Below are 16,633 nucleotides of genomic sequence, written 5' to 3' on the forward strand. Positions count from 1 at the left end.
AAAAAAAATGGGCTCTGGCTCTTTAGGCTGGTCTCACCACTTTGGCCCTAGCTAAATTCAGTCTAATCCAGCTCAGTCCAAAGTCTAAAGTCTGAAGCCCAAAGCCCATCCTAAGAGACTCTAGCCTAGTGTAACCTAGCCCAGCTCAGTCTGTGGTGAATGGGTGAACATAGGCAAGAAACTTCTGAGGTAGTGTTGACATTCGAAGAGGAAATTTGCAAAGAAAAAAGGAAGTTATTGAGTCAGAACCCGCATGTGGTCTATGACCTTGTGGGAAAGAGAAATAGATTGTGACAGTCATAATGACAGGGAGGAGGGGAATGAAATCAAATTAAGGGAGGGGAGAAAAATTGGGAGTCAATATGAACCATCCCAGTTCAGAAAATGGTCCTGGCCTGCTGGAGAAGGGGTTTGGGTGGTGGTGGTGAAGAATGTTTGAGCATCAAGTCTAGATAAGGAGGAAAGACCAGAAAAAGACTTTCCAGCATTTCTAGCTTACATAATTGAAAGATCCAACCCCTGACCTAAATCAACAAGTCAGGTTGTCCACCCTCAGCTCTACTTGAAACCAGGCTAAGGATCTTTGCCAGCAGACCCAAGACTTAGGAAGATTTATTGATCATTGAACTTCAGCTTGAGGTATTGACCCTTCTGGCTCCTTCCTGGCCCCTGGATTCTGGGATCTACTGCACTGGATCCCTAATTAACACCTCCCCACCCTTCCCCACCCACTTCTGAAGCTGTGGTCCCTTGTAACCAGATGTTCTAATCTGATAGCTAATTTCTCTCTGGCTTCTTTTTTCAAAATTTCATTTGTTTTTGATTTTGAATTTAACAAACACCAAATAAAACGAATGTTTGAACATACATTATAGAACAGAAGAAGATTATACATGAAATTTTGAATCTCTATTACTCAGAGCTTACTTTACTTAAGCATATAATAAATTAAATGTGTAACTTTTACAAAGGGGCACCTAGCTGGTGCAGTGGATAGAATGCTGGGCCTGGAAGCAGGAAGACCTGAGTTCAAATGTGACCTCAGACACTTAGATGGCAAACCACTCCAATATTTTTGCCAAGAGAACCTACAGGGGGTCACAAAAGACTCTGACACAATTGACAATAACAACCTTTTACAAAATTGCCCTTCTTGTCTAAGATTCCTTCTGGTCTTCTGTTCGTTTCTCCTTTTGGCAGGAGGGGGGAACTCTATCCCCAGCCCCTTTCTCCCACTGAAAAGAAGAAAAGCAAAATTCTTACAATATATATGCATAACCAAGCAATAAATCCCTATGTTAGCCACATCCAAAAAAGACTTGTCTCATTCTGCATCTTGAGTCTATCCCAAGGTGGGTAGCATTCTTCATCATTACTTGTCTGGAATCATGGTTGCTCATTGCATTGATGAGAGTTCTCAAATCTTTCAAAGCTGTTCTTCATTATGATGTTATTATATAAATTGTTCTCTAGGTTCTACTCACTTCACTCTGCAACAGTTCACCCAAGTCTTCCCAGGTTTCATGCCAACTTGTTGGTTCATCTCCTGTCCAAACAGGATCAAAACAGAGCTTTCTCCAAACTTGTTTTGGGATTCCCTAATTTAGGCTCTCTGGAATGAACTAACTGATTTGGTTCTTCTTAAAGCCCTTTTGTATCAGTCTCTCTCTTCCTTTCCCCTCTTTTCCTTCCCCTTCCCTCTCTCTCCCCAGTTCATTCTTTCCCCTTTCTGTCTCTCCTCCTCTTCTTCTCCTTGTTTGTTTCTCTCTCTGTCTCTTTCCACTTTCCTCTATCTCCTACCTCTTTCTCCTTTCTCCTTCCCTCAGCACTCTTGCCTGTCCTTTCCTCCTCCTCTACCTCTCTATTTCCCTTCTCTCTATCCTCCGCCCCCCCCATCTTCTCTCCTCTCTTCCTCTCTTCCTCTCCTCTCAAGTTCTTGCCCTCATAAGCAGACTTGGAACATTGGTTCATTAATCTCCATCAATGAGACTTTTATAAAAAAATGGACTTTGAGACTCTGGTTACATTCCAATCCTAGGCACACTCTTAGCCAATTGGGAAACTGCCTGTGCTGTGGGTCCTAGTTTCCTGAGCTGTGAAAGGGGAAGATTGGACAGATGACCTCAGACGCCCCTTTTGTCTCTAGAGCAGGAGTCCTTAACATGGAGTCTGTGAACTAGTTGTTTTTTTATCTTGACAACTATTTCAATATAATTGATTTCTTTTGTAATCCTGTTTTTTATTTTATGCATCTAAAAACATCCTGCAAAGGGGTTCATAGTTTTCACCAGACTGCCAAATGGGTCCATAACAAAAAAAATTAAAAGCCCATTTCTCTCTCCCTCCTTGTCACAATCAACGGAATACAACATGGAGGGAGATCTCTAGTGGAGTGCCCTTGGGTTGCACACGGTCAGCACAGGAATTGATTATGTTTATTTGTTTTAAAAAAGGGTCTTATTTTTCTTTCTGTTTTCAATTGGTGGGGAAGAAGGAAAGAGAAAAGGGGGAGAGAAGTAAAGGGGATTTTGGTTAATTAAAAAAAAGGAAATGTGTCATCTATGGATCTTTGAAAGAACTAGAAATATTTTAACCTGGAGAAGAGAAGACTTGGCGGTATGGTGTAGGACAGGGCTTGTGGGTTGTCTTCAAGTATTTTGAAAGACTGTCATATGGAAGCAGTATTAAGCTTTTTCTGCTTGGCTCCTGAGGGCAGAAAAAGGAGCAAGGCGTAGAAATTGTAGATAGGCAGATCTGACCTTGATACAAGAAGAAAAGCAATTAAAACTCTTCCAAAGTGGGATGAACTGCTTCCAGATGGAGTGAATCACACGTTGGTGATTCCTGCTTGGATCTCATCCAAGTGGGCTAGGTGACTTGTTGGGTCCCTTCTAGCTCTGAGAGACAATAGACCTATAAGAAATGGAATGTTTATAGACAGGGTTCCCATCATCTCAAAAATCAGAATAATTCAACTTCAAACACAGAAGTATTCAACATTTACAAGAGAGAACTCCTTTTCTGACGTATACACACTTAAAAGACACACTTACCTGCCCCCATCCCGTTTTCATGTACACACTGAAACGCTATCAGTGTCCCCTACGTTGGGAGAAGGGAGGGACGTTCCAGGGAAAAACTGGGGGAGGAAAGATCTGGAGCCTTCATTTGGAAATAGAGAGGAGACACAGACTGTACAGTATAGCAGAAAGCCAGTACCGCTACAGGGTCCAATAGAGGAGCCTTGGTTCTGGGCGGGGATTTGGGGATTAGTGGGAGGAGGGAAGGGGGAGAGACCAGGCAACCAACAGGCTCTGGAGTTCTGGGAACGGGAAGACAGGGGCTGTGCTTAACCGGTTCCTCCACCCCACTCACCACCCCCTTTCTTTTATCTTCACCTGGTTTTTGTGATCTGAACTGAGTAGCACGAAGCCCAGTCCACCCCCATGGACAAGGAAGGTAAAGAATGGCCTTTTCCTCCTCTCACTCCTACCTCCCAATATCTCACCTCTTATCACCTTTCATCTTTCCCTCCTAAATGCCTGTATTTCTTCCCCTCTGGAAAACTCCCCGAAAGATCTCCAGCCTCCTCTTTTTTCTTCTTGTTATTTCCCAAAAGGAGGTATAGAGGAGAAGGAAGTCTCAGGGATCTCAGGTAATGGAGGAGGGAGCAATAGAGAAGGATTTTGTCTCCTGGGAAGGGAGTGAGGGAAGAGGACAGAGCTGATATTTGCAGAACTGCCTCTGAACTTTGCCTTCCAACTACCAACCTGAAAGGGGAGGGGGCAAAGTTCTGGTGAAGCGGCATAGGAGTGGGGGAAGGGACCCCGTCTGCTGGGTACTGCTGTCCTCCCCTGGGGTGGGAAGCCAACATGGTTGGGCACAACATCTGCGCAGACATGACACCGCAGGAGTGTGACAACTCATTTCATTTCAACAAATGGAAGGAGCACTAAGGTAGGAGTGGGGAGGCCCAGAACTTATTCCTGGCTCTGCCATTCTGCACGTGTGCCCTCTCTAGGCCTCAGTTTCTCCTTATGTCAAATGAAGAGATTAGGTCAGGCAATTTCTAAGGCCAGTTTTAATTTCTACGAATTGGTTGGCCATTCTGACTGTTTGATAGGAACATATTATATTGTTATTACAAAGGATGGTGAAAGATCAGATCTCAGTTGATCAACAAGCATTTATTAAAGGCCATCTATGTGCCAGGCATTGTGCTAGGCACTGGGGATAGAGACTGAATTTTCGATCCACTGAGATAGGAAACTCCCAGATAAGGAAGCACTATAGGTCAATGTTGCTCTCTGCAACTTAGTCTTAGAGACTTACCTAGAGCACTGGGAAGTTAAGTGACTTGTCCAGGGTCATACAACTAGAATGTGTTGAGTTGGATTCAGGTATTCTTGGTTTCAAGGCCAACTCTCTCCACTGTGCCATGTTGGATACACAGACAAAAGTGACCATCCCTGCTCTCAAGGAACCTATATTCTCTAGTGGGGAGACAACATGGACATAAAGTCCAGCGAGCATATCTCTTGACTATCTCAGAGCCAGTCTGGCTACATCTTCCCCTCAGGCATCTAGGGGTACCACTGAGGGACTGGGGTATCTCTTCTCTAAACATCCGCTATTAGCCGTGTTCCACCCACTGATTGGTGCCAGTGACTAGGCCCCCAGTTCTATTTAACCAATTAACATCAATTAACTTTTACAAAGGGATATTTATGTACCCTCCCCTCCATCAGCTTGTGATCCGTGGCTCCTACAAGCCCCACTCCTTGGAGGATTTGCTCTTTATGTTATCTACCCTGATGGGTGCCATATGGAGAATCGAAACAGAAACTCCCATTTCCCTTCTCAAATCATTCTCAGCTCCTCTACTGATTAACTTGTTACCTCTGTGGTCAAAAAGGGACACCTTTTTCTTCCAAATTCTCCTTTTCTCAGGGGCTGATGAATCAAAACTACACAACTTATTTTTCAGGACGTAAGCTAGCACTAAATAAACACTGAGTCGTAACAAACCGGTGGAATGATGGGGCTTGTGCTCACCAGCCTGAGGAGCCCAAATCCTGTATCTGACGGCTTCTCCCCAAGCTTACACAGCCTAGGAAGGAAGCACTAAATCAAGGTGCATCTTAGCATGAAGGAGACAATGCTAGATTTGGATCCAAGGGATCTGTGTTAGAATCCTGGCTCTGCCATATATAACTTGAGTAAATTACTTAACCACTCTATGTTTCAGTTACCTTTCCTGGAAAATAAAGGGGTTAGAATATAGAAAAAAGAAACACAAAAACAAAGGGATATTTATTTTAAAGATGTAGCAATAACCACACTTTCTCCTATACCACCTCAGTCTCTGGATACAATGGTCTCAGACTTAGCACAATTTCTCTATAGCGTTGGTCCTGATAGGGTGATGGAACCTGGACCTCTAAAAAGAAAAGACCATGTCTCTGAAGGCAACCCAGCCCCTGAACTTTCCCACACTGGTGTTTTGCCTGAGGCATCTGACCCTTTCCAACCTACCTAGACACTCAATAATCCTTTTGATTGTCCTCTCACTGTGGCTCTCTGACCCAGCCCAGACCACTCCACTACTTTGTCTGCATCTGGTCCACTCCAGGACATTTACTACACTTTAATTCCATCCAGATCCTCTCATTGTCCTTTCTTATGTATAAGTACCAATCCTACTCCCATTAAATTGTGCAGATTCACTTAGAATCTAGCCCACTTCTATTGGTGTCACAAATAAACGTCACCACCTTGACTGAAAGAAGGCTTGAGGGGTTGAATTCTTCTGAAGCAGACCTCCACGCACCCTTGCATTTCAGGGTTCCCAGCACCCCAAACTGCTGCAGTTCCACCAAGTTCAAGTGCAATACCAATGCTGGGATGATCCTTCATTTAGGCTACTGCTGGGCTGGGACCTAAAAGTTACTTCTTAGGGCACCTATACTGGGCTGGTTGCAAAGCCCAGAATGGACTTGACTTCCAGACTCCTGAGGCTGTCCAAACTCCTGGGTGTGCAGAAGGCTCAGTCTGCTGACCTTCTGAAATTCACAGAATTAGAGTCTCTAATGCCTCCACCCTAAAGGAAAAAACAAATGATGAGGTGAAAGACAGAAGCCTGTTTTCATGGGGCCACATGTTGGTTAGAGAGAGAGAGAGAGAGAGAGAGAGATTTTGAAGGCACTGAATCAAAGAGGCTGCTGTCAAACATGTGCTTAACAGACTAAAACCAGTTACAGAATGTCTACAAACACTCCAAAGTCTTGTCACCACAACTCTACTCAAGGCAGGTCCCCGCCTCCCCCACCCTCTTTCATATGCTCTTTTCAGCATTTGAGTAGGCTGATGCACTCTGCAGAGGTTCGTAAGTACTGGTCTTATTGACCAGTCCTCACTACACCGAAAAATAGAAACTAGATTTATTTTATTTGGCAAGGAGGGTACTAGCCTAGTAGTTGGGGGAATCAGGAAAGGATGCATGTAGAAGGGGGCATTTTAGCTAAATCTAGAAGGAAACTGGGGATTCTAAGAGATGGCAATGAGGAGGCCAGTTTAACAGCATTGAGGGATATATATTTTTTTAAAAGGTAAAAGCAGTAGCCTTCATATTACATATTACCCCCTCATATTACAGAGGAGGAAATTGAGGCCCAGAGAAGGGCTGTGAATTGTCTAAGGTGACAAAGAGAATTAGCAGCATAGTTGGAACAGAGCTTTTATCTCCTCTTGCCATTATACTGTTACTGCCTCTAGTATTTTCTTAGAATAATTTAAAGATTAATAGGGTGATGTTTCATGTTCACTAACTTAGTTTTTGTAAGCACTACTGTGGGCAGAACTCTTTATTTATATATCTTTTTTGAAGGCAATCAACCCTGGGAGGTAGGTGCTATTATTATTCCCATTTTATAGTTGAGGAAACTGAGGCAGACAGAGGTGAAGTGACTTGCTCAAGGTCACACAGATAGTAAGTGTCTGAGGCTGGATTTGAACTCGTGTTCCTGCCTCCAGGGCCAGTGCTCTATCTACTGTGTTACCTACTTGCCCCTGTTTATACTTCTTTTCATCATTCTCCACAACAGGTAAGAAATCAGTAATACTAATCTCTCTTATTTAAAGTAAATCTCCTGAGTAACATCCAGGAAAGACCCAGTCTCCTAAGGTGAGGCCACCATTTTTGGATGGGACAAATGTGTTTCTTCCCAAGCCCTGGCCACACACTGCTTTTTCCATCTGGGATGCTTGATAGAGGTCCTGGCTTTGCTCATTTTCTGATTTGTTTGACTAAGTGCTGGTAGAGTTGGACTCTATGGCACACTTCTTCTCAGTTAATAGGGGAAGCCTATTAACTGGCTGTGTACTCCTCCCCCATCATATGAACACAATGATAATAATGGAACATTACCATTGCATTCCTCCCTTCCCTATCAGGTATCCCAGAACCATGTGTATGTATGACATGTTGGTTATTACAGACCATGTCTTGTGAATCCATACTAATGTTTACCAAAGAAAACACATTTCTCCATGCTCCCAAATCTATCTACAGCCCAACTTCTCTCTCAAGCTCCAGGGCCCCATTTTCATCCCCTAGTTGTCCTATAAGCACTTTAAACTCAATAAAGTGTAAATTAAATTAAATTAAACAAAGTTTAAGTTCTATTTATTTTTTGTCTTTGGATTCCAGACACCTAGAAGAGTGTCTTATACCTTCTTTGTCTGCTATGTGCAAGGCTCTGCACCAAGTCCTGGGGTCTCAAACGTTTGTTGAGTGAATTCAACATGTTCAAAACTGAACTCATCATCTCCTTCTTCCTACCCTTGACATCTACCTAAACAAACAAACAAACAAACAAACAGAAAACCTTGTCCTGACTTCTCTGCAGAGCTATTCCTAAGCTTGGGCAATCAGAATTGCCAGAATTTAGAAGGGTTGATTATAGCATTTTAAGTTGTATGGGATTAAAACACCAGAATCACAAATACTAGCTGGAGGAAGTGTGGGTGGCTAGATATAAGCTTATATGGAAAAACTGGGGGCAGGGTGGGGTTTTAGTGGACTGTAAGCTTGTTATGAGTTTCCAGTCTCTGCCCAATTTACCATAACATTTCTAACCTTATTTCATGTTACTCCCAACATATCTATTATGTATTTTATGCTCCAGATAAAATGGAGCTCTAATTTCAATTTCAAATTCAAATCTAGAGCTCTTCTTTCTCCCTTCCTCTTTTCTGAGCAAAATGTTTCTGTTCAACTGAAAGAAGTCCTGATCTCACCCAAAGGGAAATTCCCTAGTGACTAGAGAAGCAAGCTGGAAATAATCGATAACATTGAGCATCTTTCTGCAACATATTTGCTTTCTAAAGTCTCTCTCTGTCTCTGTCTCTCTGTCTCTCTATCTCTCTCTCTCTGTCTCTCTCTTTCTGTCTTTCTCTGACTGTGTGTGTATCTCTTTACATATTTGGAGTTGATCCCCAAGACAGTATGGACCTTAGTTTGCCTTTTTTTCTTGAAGCAGGAATAAAGAATTTTTTTCTCTTTAAACTATCACATCACCTCAGTGCTTACTCAGACACCATCCTCTTCGATTAGGAGAGTCTTAATTAAGCATAATGCTCTAGATTTATCTGGAAATCTGAGTTGCATATACTTATCTCGGTACCTGTTGTCTCCCAAATAGACTGTAAGCACCTTGAAGGCATTTTTGTCTTTGCATTCCCTCTAACTAACACATAGGTGCTTAATAAATACTTACCATTTACTATCTGGTTTCTCTCTAGATATGGGTCAAGATCTCAGAAAAAAAGGTCAGATTTGAGTCATTTGCATAGTTAAAGTTGAGGATAAAATGAAATTGTCAAATAAAGGAATGTATTGAGAGAAGAGCACTGAGGCTAGAACCTTAAAGAACAGTTACCCTAAGGACTCGGAAAGAGGGTGCCAAGTCAGGGAAGGAAGCAAAGAAGAAATGGTCAGGGGTGTAAAGAAAACTAGAAGAGTTATGTCTCTGCAGCCAAGGGAAAAGAGAGGACCCAAGTTGAGAAGGGTGTGGTTAACAGTGTCACAATCAGGTGACCCTGCCAGGAGGTCAAGGAGCATGAAGGTTGAAAAAAGGCAATTGGATTTGGTGATGGGAGGCGGGGGTCATTGATGACCTCAGAGGAAGTAACTTTGGTAGGGTGGTTGGGCAGAAGTCAGACGGCTAGATGTTAAGGACAAGGGGAGGTGAGGAATTTGAGTCAGAGAGAATAGATAATTTACAATTTTGACAATGAGGATTTGGGGCACTGGCAGGATTAGACAGAAGGGTCAAAGGATGACTTTTTTTTTTTTTTTTTTTTAAAGGACTGGGGAAGCCTGAGCATGTTTACAGGCAGCTGGGAAGGGATAGATGTATTTCTCTGTATTAGCTTTATTGTCTATGTTATATCCTTCAGTAGAATGTAAACTCTTTGAGGGTAAAGGAGTGTTTTATATTTTTTGTATTTGCATCCCCAGTGCCTAGCATAATGCCTTGTATGTAGCAGGTGCACAATAAGGGTTTGCTGAATTGAATTTAAATGGAGGAGAATTTGAAGATTTTGAAAAAGGAGATGTTGCAGAAAGGAGAAGCTGTGGGTGTAGAACATTGGGTCTGACTCAGTTGATATGTTTATTAGTTTTACTGAGCTGCTTTACTCTCTATTTTTAAAAAATTATTATTTATTTTAACATTCATTTAAACATTTTTTGAGTTTCCAATTCTCTCCCTCCAGTCTCTCCCAAACCCATCGAGAAGGTAAACAACATGATATCAATTATTCATGTGCAGTCATGCAAAATACAATTTTTTATTAGCCATGTTTCAGGGAGGAAAAAAAAGAAGAAAAATAAAGTAAGTGAAAAAATGTTTCAATTTGCACTCAGAGTTAATCACAAATTCTGTCTCTGGATAGAGACAGCATTTTTCTTTGTTAGTTCTTTGGAATTGTTTTGGATCATTGTATTGATTAGAGTAGCTAAGTCTTTCATAGTTGATCGTTGTTACAATATTGCTATTACTAGGTACAATGTTTTCCTGGTTCTGCTCACTTCACTTTGCATGAGTTCATATAAGCCTTCCCAGGCTTTTCTAAAACCATCCCCCTCATCATTTCTTACATACAATAGTACACAATAATATCACATACAATAGTATACAGTGGTATTCCACCCCCACCTCTATTTCTTTTTATTATTTATTGGCAGAGAGAGAGTGAGGATGACAGCCTGGCTAGAGCATGGATAGGTTTGCACTGGGGACTTTGGGGAGAAGTTAGACAAGAAGTATGGTTTTGAATAGTCAATCACCTGTCAAGTTTTGATGATTCTGCCCCTACAGCATCTCTTGGGTCCATTCCCTGGCACTATGGAAAGAGAGCTGGATCTAGAGCCAAAGTGCCTGACTTTGAAACCTAGCTCTGCTATTGCTACCTGTGTGACCTTGGGGAGGTCGTGTGTAAATTGAGAGATTTGAATTTTAAGGTTCCATCCTCTCTTCTCCACTTATTTGGCCATCACATTAGGTCAGACTTGCATCACCTTTCTCCTGGACCAGGGGTGGGGAACCTGCAGCCTTGAGGCTACATGTGGCCCTCTAGGTCCTCAAGTGCGGCCCTTTGACTGGATCCAAATTTCACAGGACAAATCCCCTTACTAAAAGGATTTGTTCTGTAGAACTTGAACTCAGTCAAAAGGCCCCACCTGAGAACTTAGAAGGCCACATGTGGCCTGAAGCCTGCAGGTTCCCTGCCCTGCTCTTGGACTAATGCAATATCTTCCTAATTGGCCTCCCTGCCTCTAGCCTCTTTCCTCTCCTCTGCATCCTCCATACAAGCACAAGTCTGAACATCTCTTCCCTGCTCAATAAACTCCAGTGGCTCTCTCTTACCTCTAGGCTCAAATGGTTGGTTGGTTGTTGTCCTTTGCTCTTCAAGAGGACCCAAATGACATCACTGTGTTGGGGTCAAGGGACAGTGTGTCCTACTGTGGCTGATTAGACCAATATGAGCTCAGAAGGCTCTTCCACAGGTTGGGCACAAATAGTCCATGTGAACATTTGGAGTGAAGATGTCTTTAAATTTGCTCAGCTCACATTTTATTTGAGCTACCGTATTTCTGCTTTGCTCATAGAGCATGGTGCCATCTTTGATAGGGGCATGTTGTGCTGGGTGGTCCTGTGTCAATGTCTCCCATGTCTCACAATTGACTCCAAAGTTCTTCAGAGAGACCTTGAGAGTGTCTTTATATTGCTTCTGACCTCCATGTAAGGAGCTTGCCTTGTGTGAGTTCTCTGTAAAATAGCCTCTTAGGCAAGCATTCATTTGGTATTCAGATAACGTGGCCAGCCTGTTGGAGTTGTGCTCTCTGCAGTAGAGTTTGAATGCTTGGCAGCTCAGCTTGAGAAAGGACCTCAGTGTATGGTACAAATACAGGCTCAAATACAGACGCTTCTGTTTGGCATTTAAAGATTTTCACAATCTGGTTTCGGTCTTCCTTTCCAGGCTTATTATACATCACTCCCCTTTTTACTTGATGGTGTATACTGGCCTTCCCACTGCTCCTCACACTTGACATCCCATCTATGCACTTTTGTACAAGTTGCCTCTCATGCGTGGGAAATATGTGCATGTGTAGGGGAAGGAGCAGAGACTGGAGGGTGGCCTTCCTAAGGGTGTTTACTCCCTCTTCATCTTAGTGACCCTGACTGCCTTCACTTAAGCACCACTTCCTACCAAGATGCTGTCCTAATTTCCCCAGCAGCAAGTGGTTCCCTACCCCTTGACAAATTACCTGATATTTATTTTGAATGTAGCACCTAATTCTTCAACCTGGTGCTCACAAGGTTGCAGGTTGTGTCCCCAGGGAGGTGACTACTACCTTGGGTTCCAAGGTATCTTGTGGGCACCCACTCCTAAAATTATAACTCATGAACCTTTCCCCTGTGAGATTACCTTTAGTTATCAGCTGGTAGACACAATTAGCTCAAAACAAAGGCTAAGATGGCTTAGAGTGAACAGTACCTATAAAATATTCCTCCAGTAACCTGAGATGCACTCTCCCACAAATACACATAGGATAGGTAGGAAGAGTGGGCTCTGAGAATTTAATGAGAGCAAGGCACTCATCTAGCAAATATATGTCCAAGGCAACTCACATTTCTGGTACTGTAGGGTCCCAGTGTGCTTTCCTATTCAGTCCTTATGGCATCTTTTCTGAGGTGTTCACTCAGGTGAGCTCCCTGGGTCCACTCCTCTCCTTAGCTTGAGTCTCAGCTGCCAGGGTTAGTTATCACCTGAATCCATACCCAGCTCTCTTCTATGCTTCCAGTGGTCTTGCTCCTTTGGGGATGCTAGCTTTCTCTCTCCATGTCTTTCTGGAGAGTGTCTCTGTTCTCTGCCACAAACTGCTTGACATTCCAAACTCTTCCATCCTCCTGCTTGGCAAGTATCTGTACTTTGAGATGGACCATCCATCTCAAAGGAGGAGAGAAAATCCCTTTTCCTCCCCCTACTGCCATCTTGTATAAATGCAGGGGTCACCTCCCACCAAACTGCCCCTTACTGCCCTTCTAGCATCTCTTTATACCTTGCAAAGGATTGACAAGGCTTGGGGTGAAAGGTCTTTGTATTTTATTACTATGTTAATACCTTGTTACTTCCACTAGCCACCAAATTCTGGCCCCCCTCCTATATATTTTGTATTTATTTATATATGCATATATTGTCTTCCTGTAGAGAATATATCCTCCTTGAGGGCAGGGATTTCTTTTTTTGTCTTTGTATTCCTAGCATCCAGCACAGTACCTGGCAAATAGTGGGTGCTTATTGGTGATTGATTAGTTGAATTGAATGCCAGGAGTTTGAAGGTAGAAGTCCAGAGGACTGGATAGTAAATTAGAATAACTGGGTTCAAATTTGGGCTCTGACACTTGCCCTTTTGGTACCATATATGAAATGAGGCGGTTGGACTAGATCAGGGGTGGGGAACCTGCAGGCTGGAGGCCACATGTGGCCCTCTAGGTCCTCAAGTGCGGCCCTTTGACAGAATCCAAACTTCATGGAACTTCAGAGAAAGGGCCGCACTTGAGGACCTAGAAGGACACATGTGGCCTCGAGGCTGCAGGTTCCTCACCCCTGGAGATAATTTCCATAGGGCCCTATCAGTTCTGAAAAGATATTTGGTTCCTTGGAAAGAGGCCTGGGTTTTGTTGGTGGTAGTTGGGGTGGAAGGTAGGAGGAGATTCTGGGATTTGATCAAGGTAAGAAGCTACTAGGAATAGTTAGGTCATGGGGCAGCGTCCATGGGCCCCAGCTCAGGCCACTATCTTTCTCCAGGAGGGAAATACAAAAAGTTCAAAATTTCCAGCTAGGCCTCAGGATAGCTCTATAGCAGAGTTCTCAAAGTCTGGTCCTCAGACTCTGAAAGGTCTTTGAGACTCTTCCAGGGCGTCCTTGAGTTAAAACTATTTTCATAATAACACTAAGATTTTTTTTTGCCCATTAAGATGCTCTTCCCCTTTCCAACTACACATCTGTGTGAGGCCAGATTTTCTTCATGTACTTCAGCCAGAACAACATATCACAACAGATTGAATGCAGAAGCATGCAAGAGAATCCAGCTGTCTTTTACTAAGTCAGACTTTAGAGATTTCCAAAAACATGCAAAACAATGACATTTTCTCATGAAATTTTTTGTTTTATAAATATATGTTATGTTAACATGCAATGCATTTATTATTATTTTTAAATAAATGAAAAATATTTAAATTTTTTCCCATTTTTATTTTCTAATAAGATAGGCATGACCCACATAAACAAAAACTCCTTGGAGGAAGGTCCTCAATAATTTTTAAGAGTATAAATGGGCTCCCGAGACCAAAGTTTGAGAGCCACTGATCCACCCCAGAAAGACTCCTCCAATGCTGAACTAGGCCTGAGAATGGGCACTCAGGGGCGTTCTAATTCCTTTCTCTGTCCACCAGATGGCAATATTGTATCAACTCCACACTTGGTCCCTCTGGTCAGTATGGTGACCTTTTATCTCCTTTCTCTTCCTCTCTCCTAGATCTTGCCCTGCTTCTGCCCCCCAGGACCCTGGAGGCCCTGGCAGATTCCTGGTTACGGGAGGACTGCCCTGGCTTTGACTATGCAGCCCTGGTGGCCAAAGCAGCCCCTTCCCAAGCTGTCCTGTGGGCTAAGTCCCCTGGGGTCCTGGCAGGGAGGCCATTCTTTGACGCTGTCTTCTCCCGGCTGGACTGCCAGGTGACCTGGTTCTTTCCCGAAGGCTCCCGCCTGGTGCCAGTGGCCCGAGTGGCTGAAGTCCGGGGTCCCGCTCACCACCTGCTCCTGGGAGAGCGGGTGGCACTCAATGCTCTGGCCCGATGTAGTGGGGTGGCCAGTGCTGCTGCGGCTGCTGTGGAAATGGCCCGGGCCACAGGCTGGGCCGGGCATGTGGCAGGGACCAGAAAGACTACCCCTGGCTTCCGACTGGCAGAGAAGTATGGGCTGCTGGTGGGGGGTGCCGCGGCACACCGCTATGACCTGGGGGGCCTCGTGATGGTGAAGGACAACCATGTCATGGCAGCTGGTGGTGTGGAAGAGGTATAATCCAAGACTTTATCCTAATCCATCTCTAACTGTGCCAATCCTCCCTCTATCCCTAATTCCATCCAAACGCCAACCCTAACTATTAACTCAGATGAAATCCCAGACTAACTAATTTCAGCCTGAAACCCAATGACAACTATAATCACATCCCAAATGGTTTCACATCTAGGCTCTGACTTTTATAAACTATATGACACTAGGGAAGTTATTTTACTTCTATGAAACTCAGCTTCTTCATGTGTAAGCTTCTTGAGGTCGGAGACTGTCTTTTGCTTCTTTTTGTATCTGCAGCATTTAGCACAATATCTGGCATATATTAGTCACTTAATAAATATATTTATTAAATTTAATTGAATTTGTAAAATGGGGTGTGTGGGGGGAGTAATAATATTTACATTAGAAGCAGCTGGTAGCTCAGTGGATAAGAGTACTGGACCTGGAGTCAGGAAGACCTAGGTTCAAATCTGGTCTCAAATACTTCCTAGCTGAGTGACCCTGGGCAAGTTACTCAACCTCTCTTTGCCTTAATCCACTGGGGAAGGAAATGGCAAACCATGCCAGTATCTTTGCCAAGAAAACCCATGGATAGAATGATCCACGGGTTCATGGAAGAATTGGACATGACTAGACAAAATGCTAAGCTCAATCCACACAAAGATAGGCAAAAACAGCCTTTTCCCTAGAGGAGCATACATTCTAATGGGGGAGGGGGAGATGGACAGCATGTAAATAACTGGGTATATATGCAGAATAAATGAAAGAAAATAGCTTCAGGTGAGCTGAGTCATGAAGGAAGCCAACCAGAGGTGACAGTGAGGGGAGAGAGTGTTCCAGGTATGGGAGACCTCCAGCATAAACGAGATGGAGTACCTACAAGTAGGACATGGAGGATAGTAAGGTATAAGAAGACTGAAGGAGTAGGAAGGGGCCAGGTTATGACAAGCTTTCTGTGCCAAATAGAGGAATTTAAATTTGATCCTGGAGGTATCCCTGAAACTCACTGTTATGGTCATATCTATGCTTGAGAAAAATCACCTTGGCAGGTGAGTGAAAGACCAATTAAAGTAGGGGAAGATCAGGCAGGGAGACTAGTTACATAGCTGGTTATATAGAAACTATATAGTTATATAGAACAATATAATTATATAGAAAAGAGAAGCAGGCTTAGGACAAAGTTTTGGGTACTTCATGAACTTTAAAGTGCTACAGAGTTGTAAGTTGTTATTATAATAATTATCATGATTTTCCTGGTCCCTCCTGTCCCAAGTCATGGCAGCCAAACCCCAACTACACCCTCTTCTTCAGGCCCTTCTCCCTAAGCAAGCCCCATCTTCTGCCATAGGCTGTTCAAAGGGCTCGGAGGGCTGGAGACTTTGCCCTGAAGCTGGAAGTGGAGTGTAGTAGCCTACAAGAGGCCCTGAAGGCTGCCCAGGCAGGTGCTGACCTGGTCCTTCTGGACAACCTCTCCCCTGAGGTGAGGCTGGACTCAGCAGGGGGTTGTCTGCTGGGAGGGGGGTCATAGGTTAGGGTGTTGGGATTGCTGGTAGCAGGTCTAGAGCCAACCTCCCCTTCTTCTTCTCTCCAACAGACTCTGCACCCCACGGCAGCAGCGGTGAAGGCTAAGTTCCCAAGGGTTGGGGTAGAGGCAAGTGGGGGCATCACCTTGAATAACCTTCCCCAGTTCTGTGGGCCTCATATTGACGTCATCTCTGTGGGGGCCTTGACCCAGGCAGTTTCTGTGGTCGACTTTTCTCTCAAGCTGTTTGCAGAAAGTGAGAGCCTGAAGTCCTCTGAGCTGGGATCTCAATGAGCCCGCAAAGGAATAAGGAGAGAGGATAATAAACTGGCTTAACTCTGTTGCTCAATTTCGGCTCCTTTTTTGGGAGGGACGGGACGGAGGCCGAGGGCACCTTGGGTTTCAAGAGTAGTTTCTTTTACTGTCCCTGGCAGTCAAAGGAAAGAGGGTACCCTCGATGGGGGCTCA

At 43.8% G+C, this 16,633-nt stretch overlaps 1 protein-coding gene and 1 long non-coding RNA gene across 2 annotated transcripts; one reads left to right on the plus strand and one right to left on the minus strand.

Moving 5' to 3' along the window:
* Positions 1 to 1,031: 1,031 nt before the first annotated feature.
* On the minus strand, positions 1,032 to 3,199 carry LOC114052227. The gene is made up of 3 exons (XR_003570231.1): positions 3,054 to 3,199; positions 2,595 to 2,913; positions 1,032 to 1,235 (listed from the first exon to the last, which is right to left on the minus strand). It is a non-coding gene; the product is annotated as an uncharacterized LOC114052227 (long non-coding RNA).
* Positions 3,200 to 3,322: 123 nt separating this feature from the next.
* Positions 3,323 to 16,514, plus strand: QPRT (quinolinate phosphoribosyltransferase). The gene is made up of 4 exons (XM_027874720.1): positions 3,323 to 3,459; positions 14,108 to 14,643; positions 15,992 to 16,123; positions 16,238 to 16,514. The coding sequence occupies exons 1-4, from the start codon at positions 3,447 to 3,449 to the stop codon at positions 16,457 to 16,459; spliced, it is 903 nt and encodes a 300-aa protein (XP_027730521.1). The 5' UTR covers positions 3,323 to 3,446; the 3' UTR covers positions 16,460 to 16,514.
* The last annotated feature ends 119 nt before the right edge of the window (positions 16,515 to 16,633 follow it).

The sequence above is a fragment of the Vombatus ursinus genome, unplaced genomic scaffold (genome assembly GCF_900497805.2).
Source record: "Vombatus ursinus unplaced genomic scaffold, bare-nosed wombat genome assembly UNPS02014807.1, whole genome shotgun sequence".
NCBI classification, from domain to species: domain Eukaryota; kingdom Metazoa; phylum Chordata; class Mammalia; order Diprotodontia; family Vombatidae; genus Vombatus; species Vombatus ursinus.

Excerpts from the sequence above, each read along its gene's own strand:
- QPRT (XM_027874720.1), top strand. Across the intron at positions 14,644-15,991 it reads CAGCTGGTGGTGTGGAAGAG|GCTGTTCAAAGGGCTCGGAG; the intron begins GTATAATCCAAG and ends CTTCTGCCATAG. Across the intron at positions 16,124-16,237 it reads TGGACAACCTCTCCCCTGAG|ACTCTGCACCCCACGGCAGC; the intron begins GTGAGGCTGGAC and ends TCTCTCCAACAG.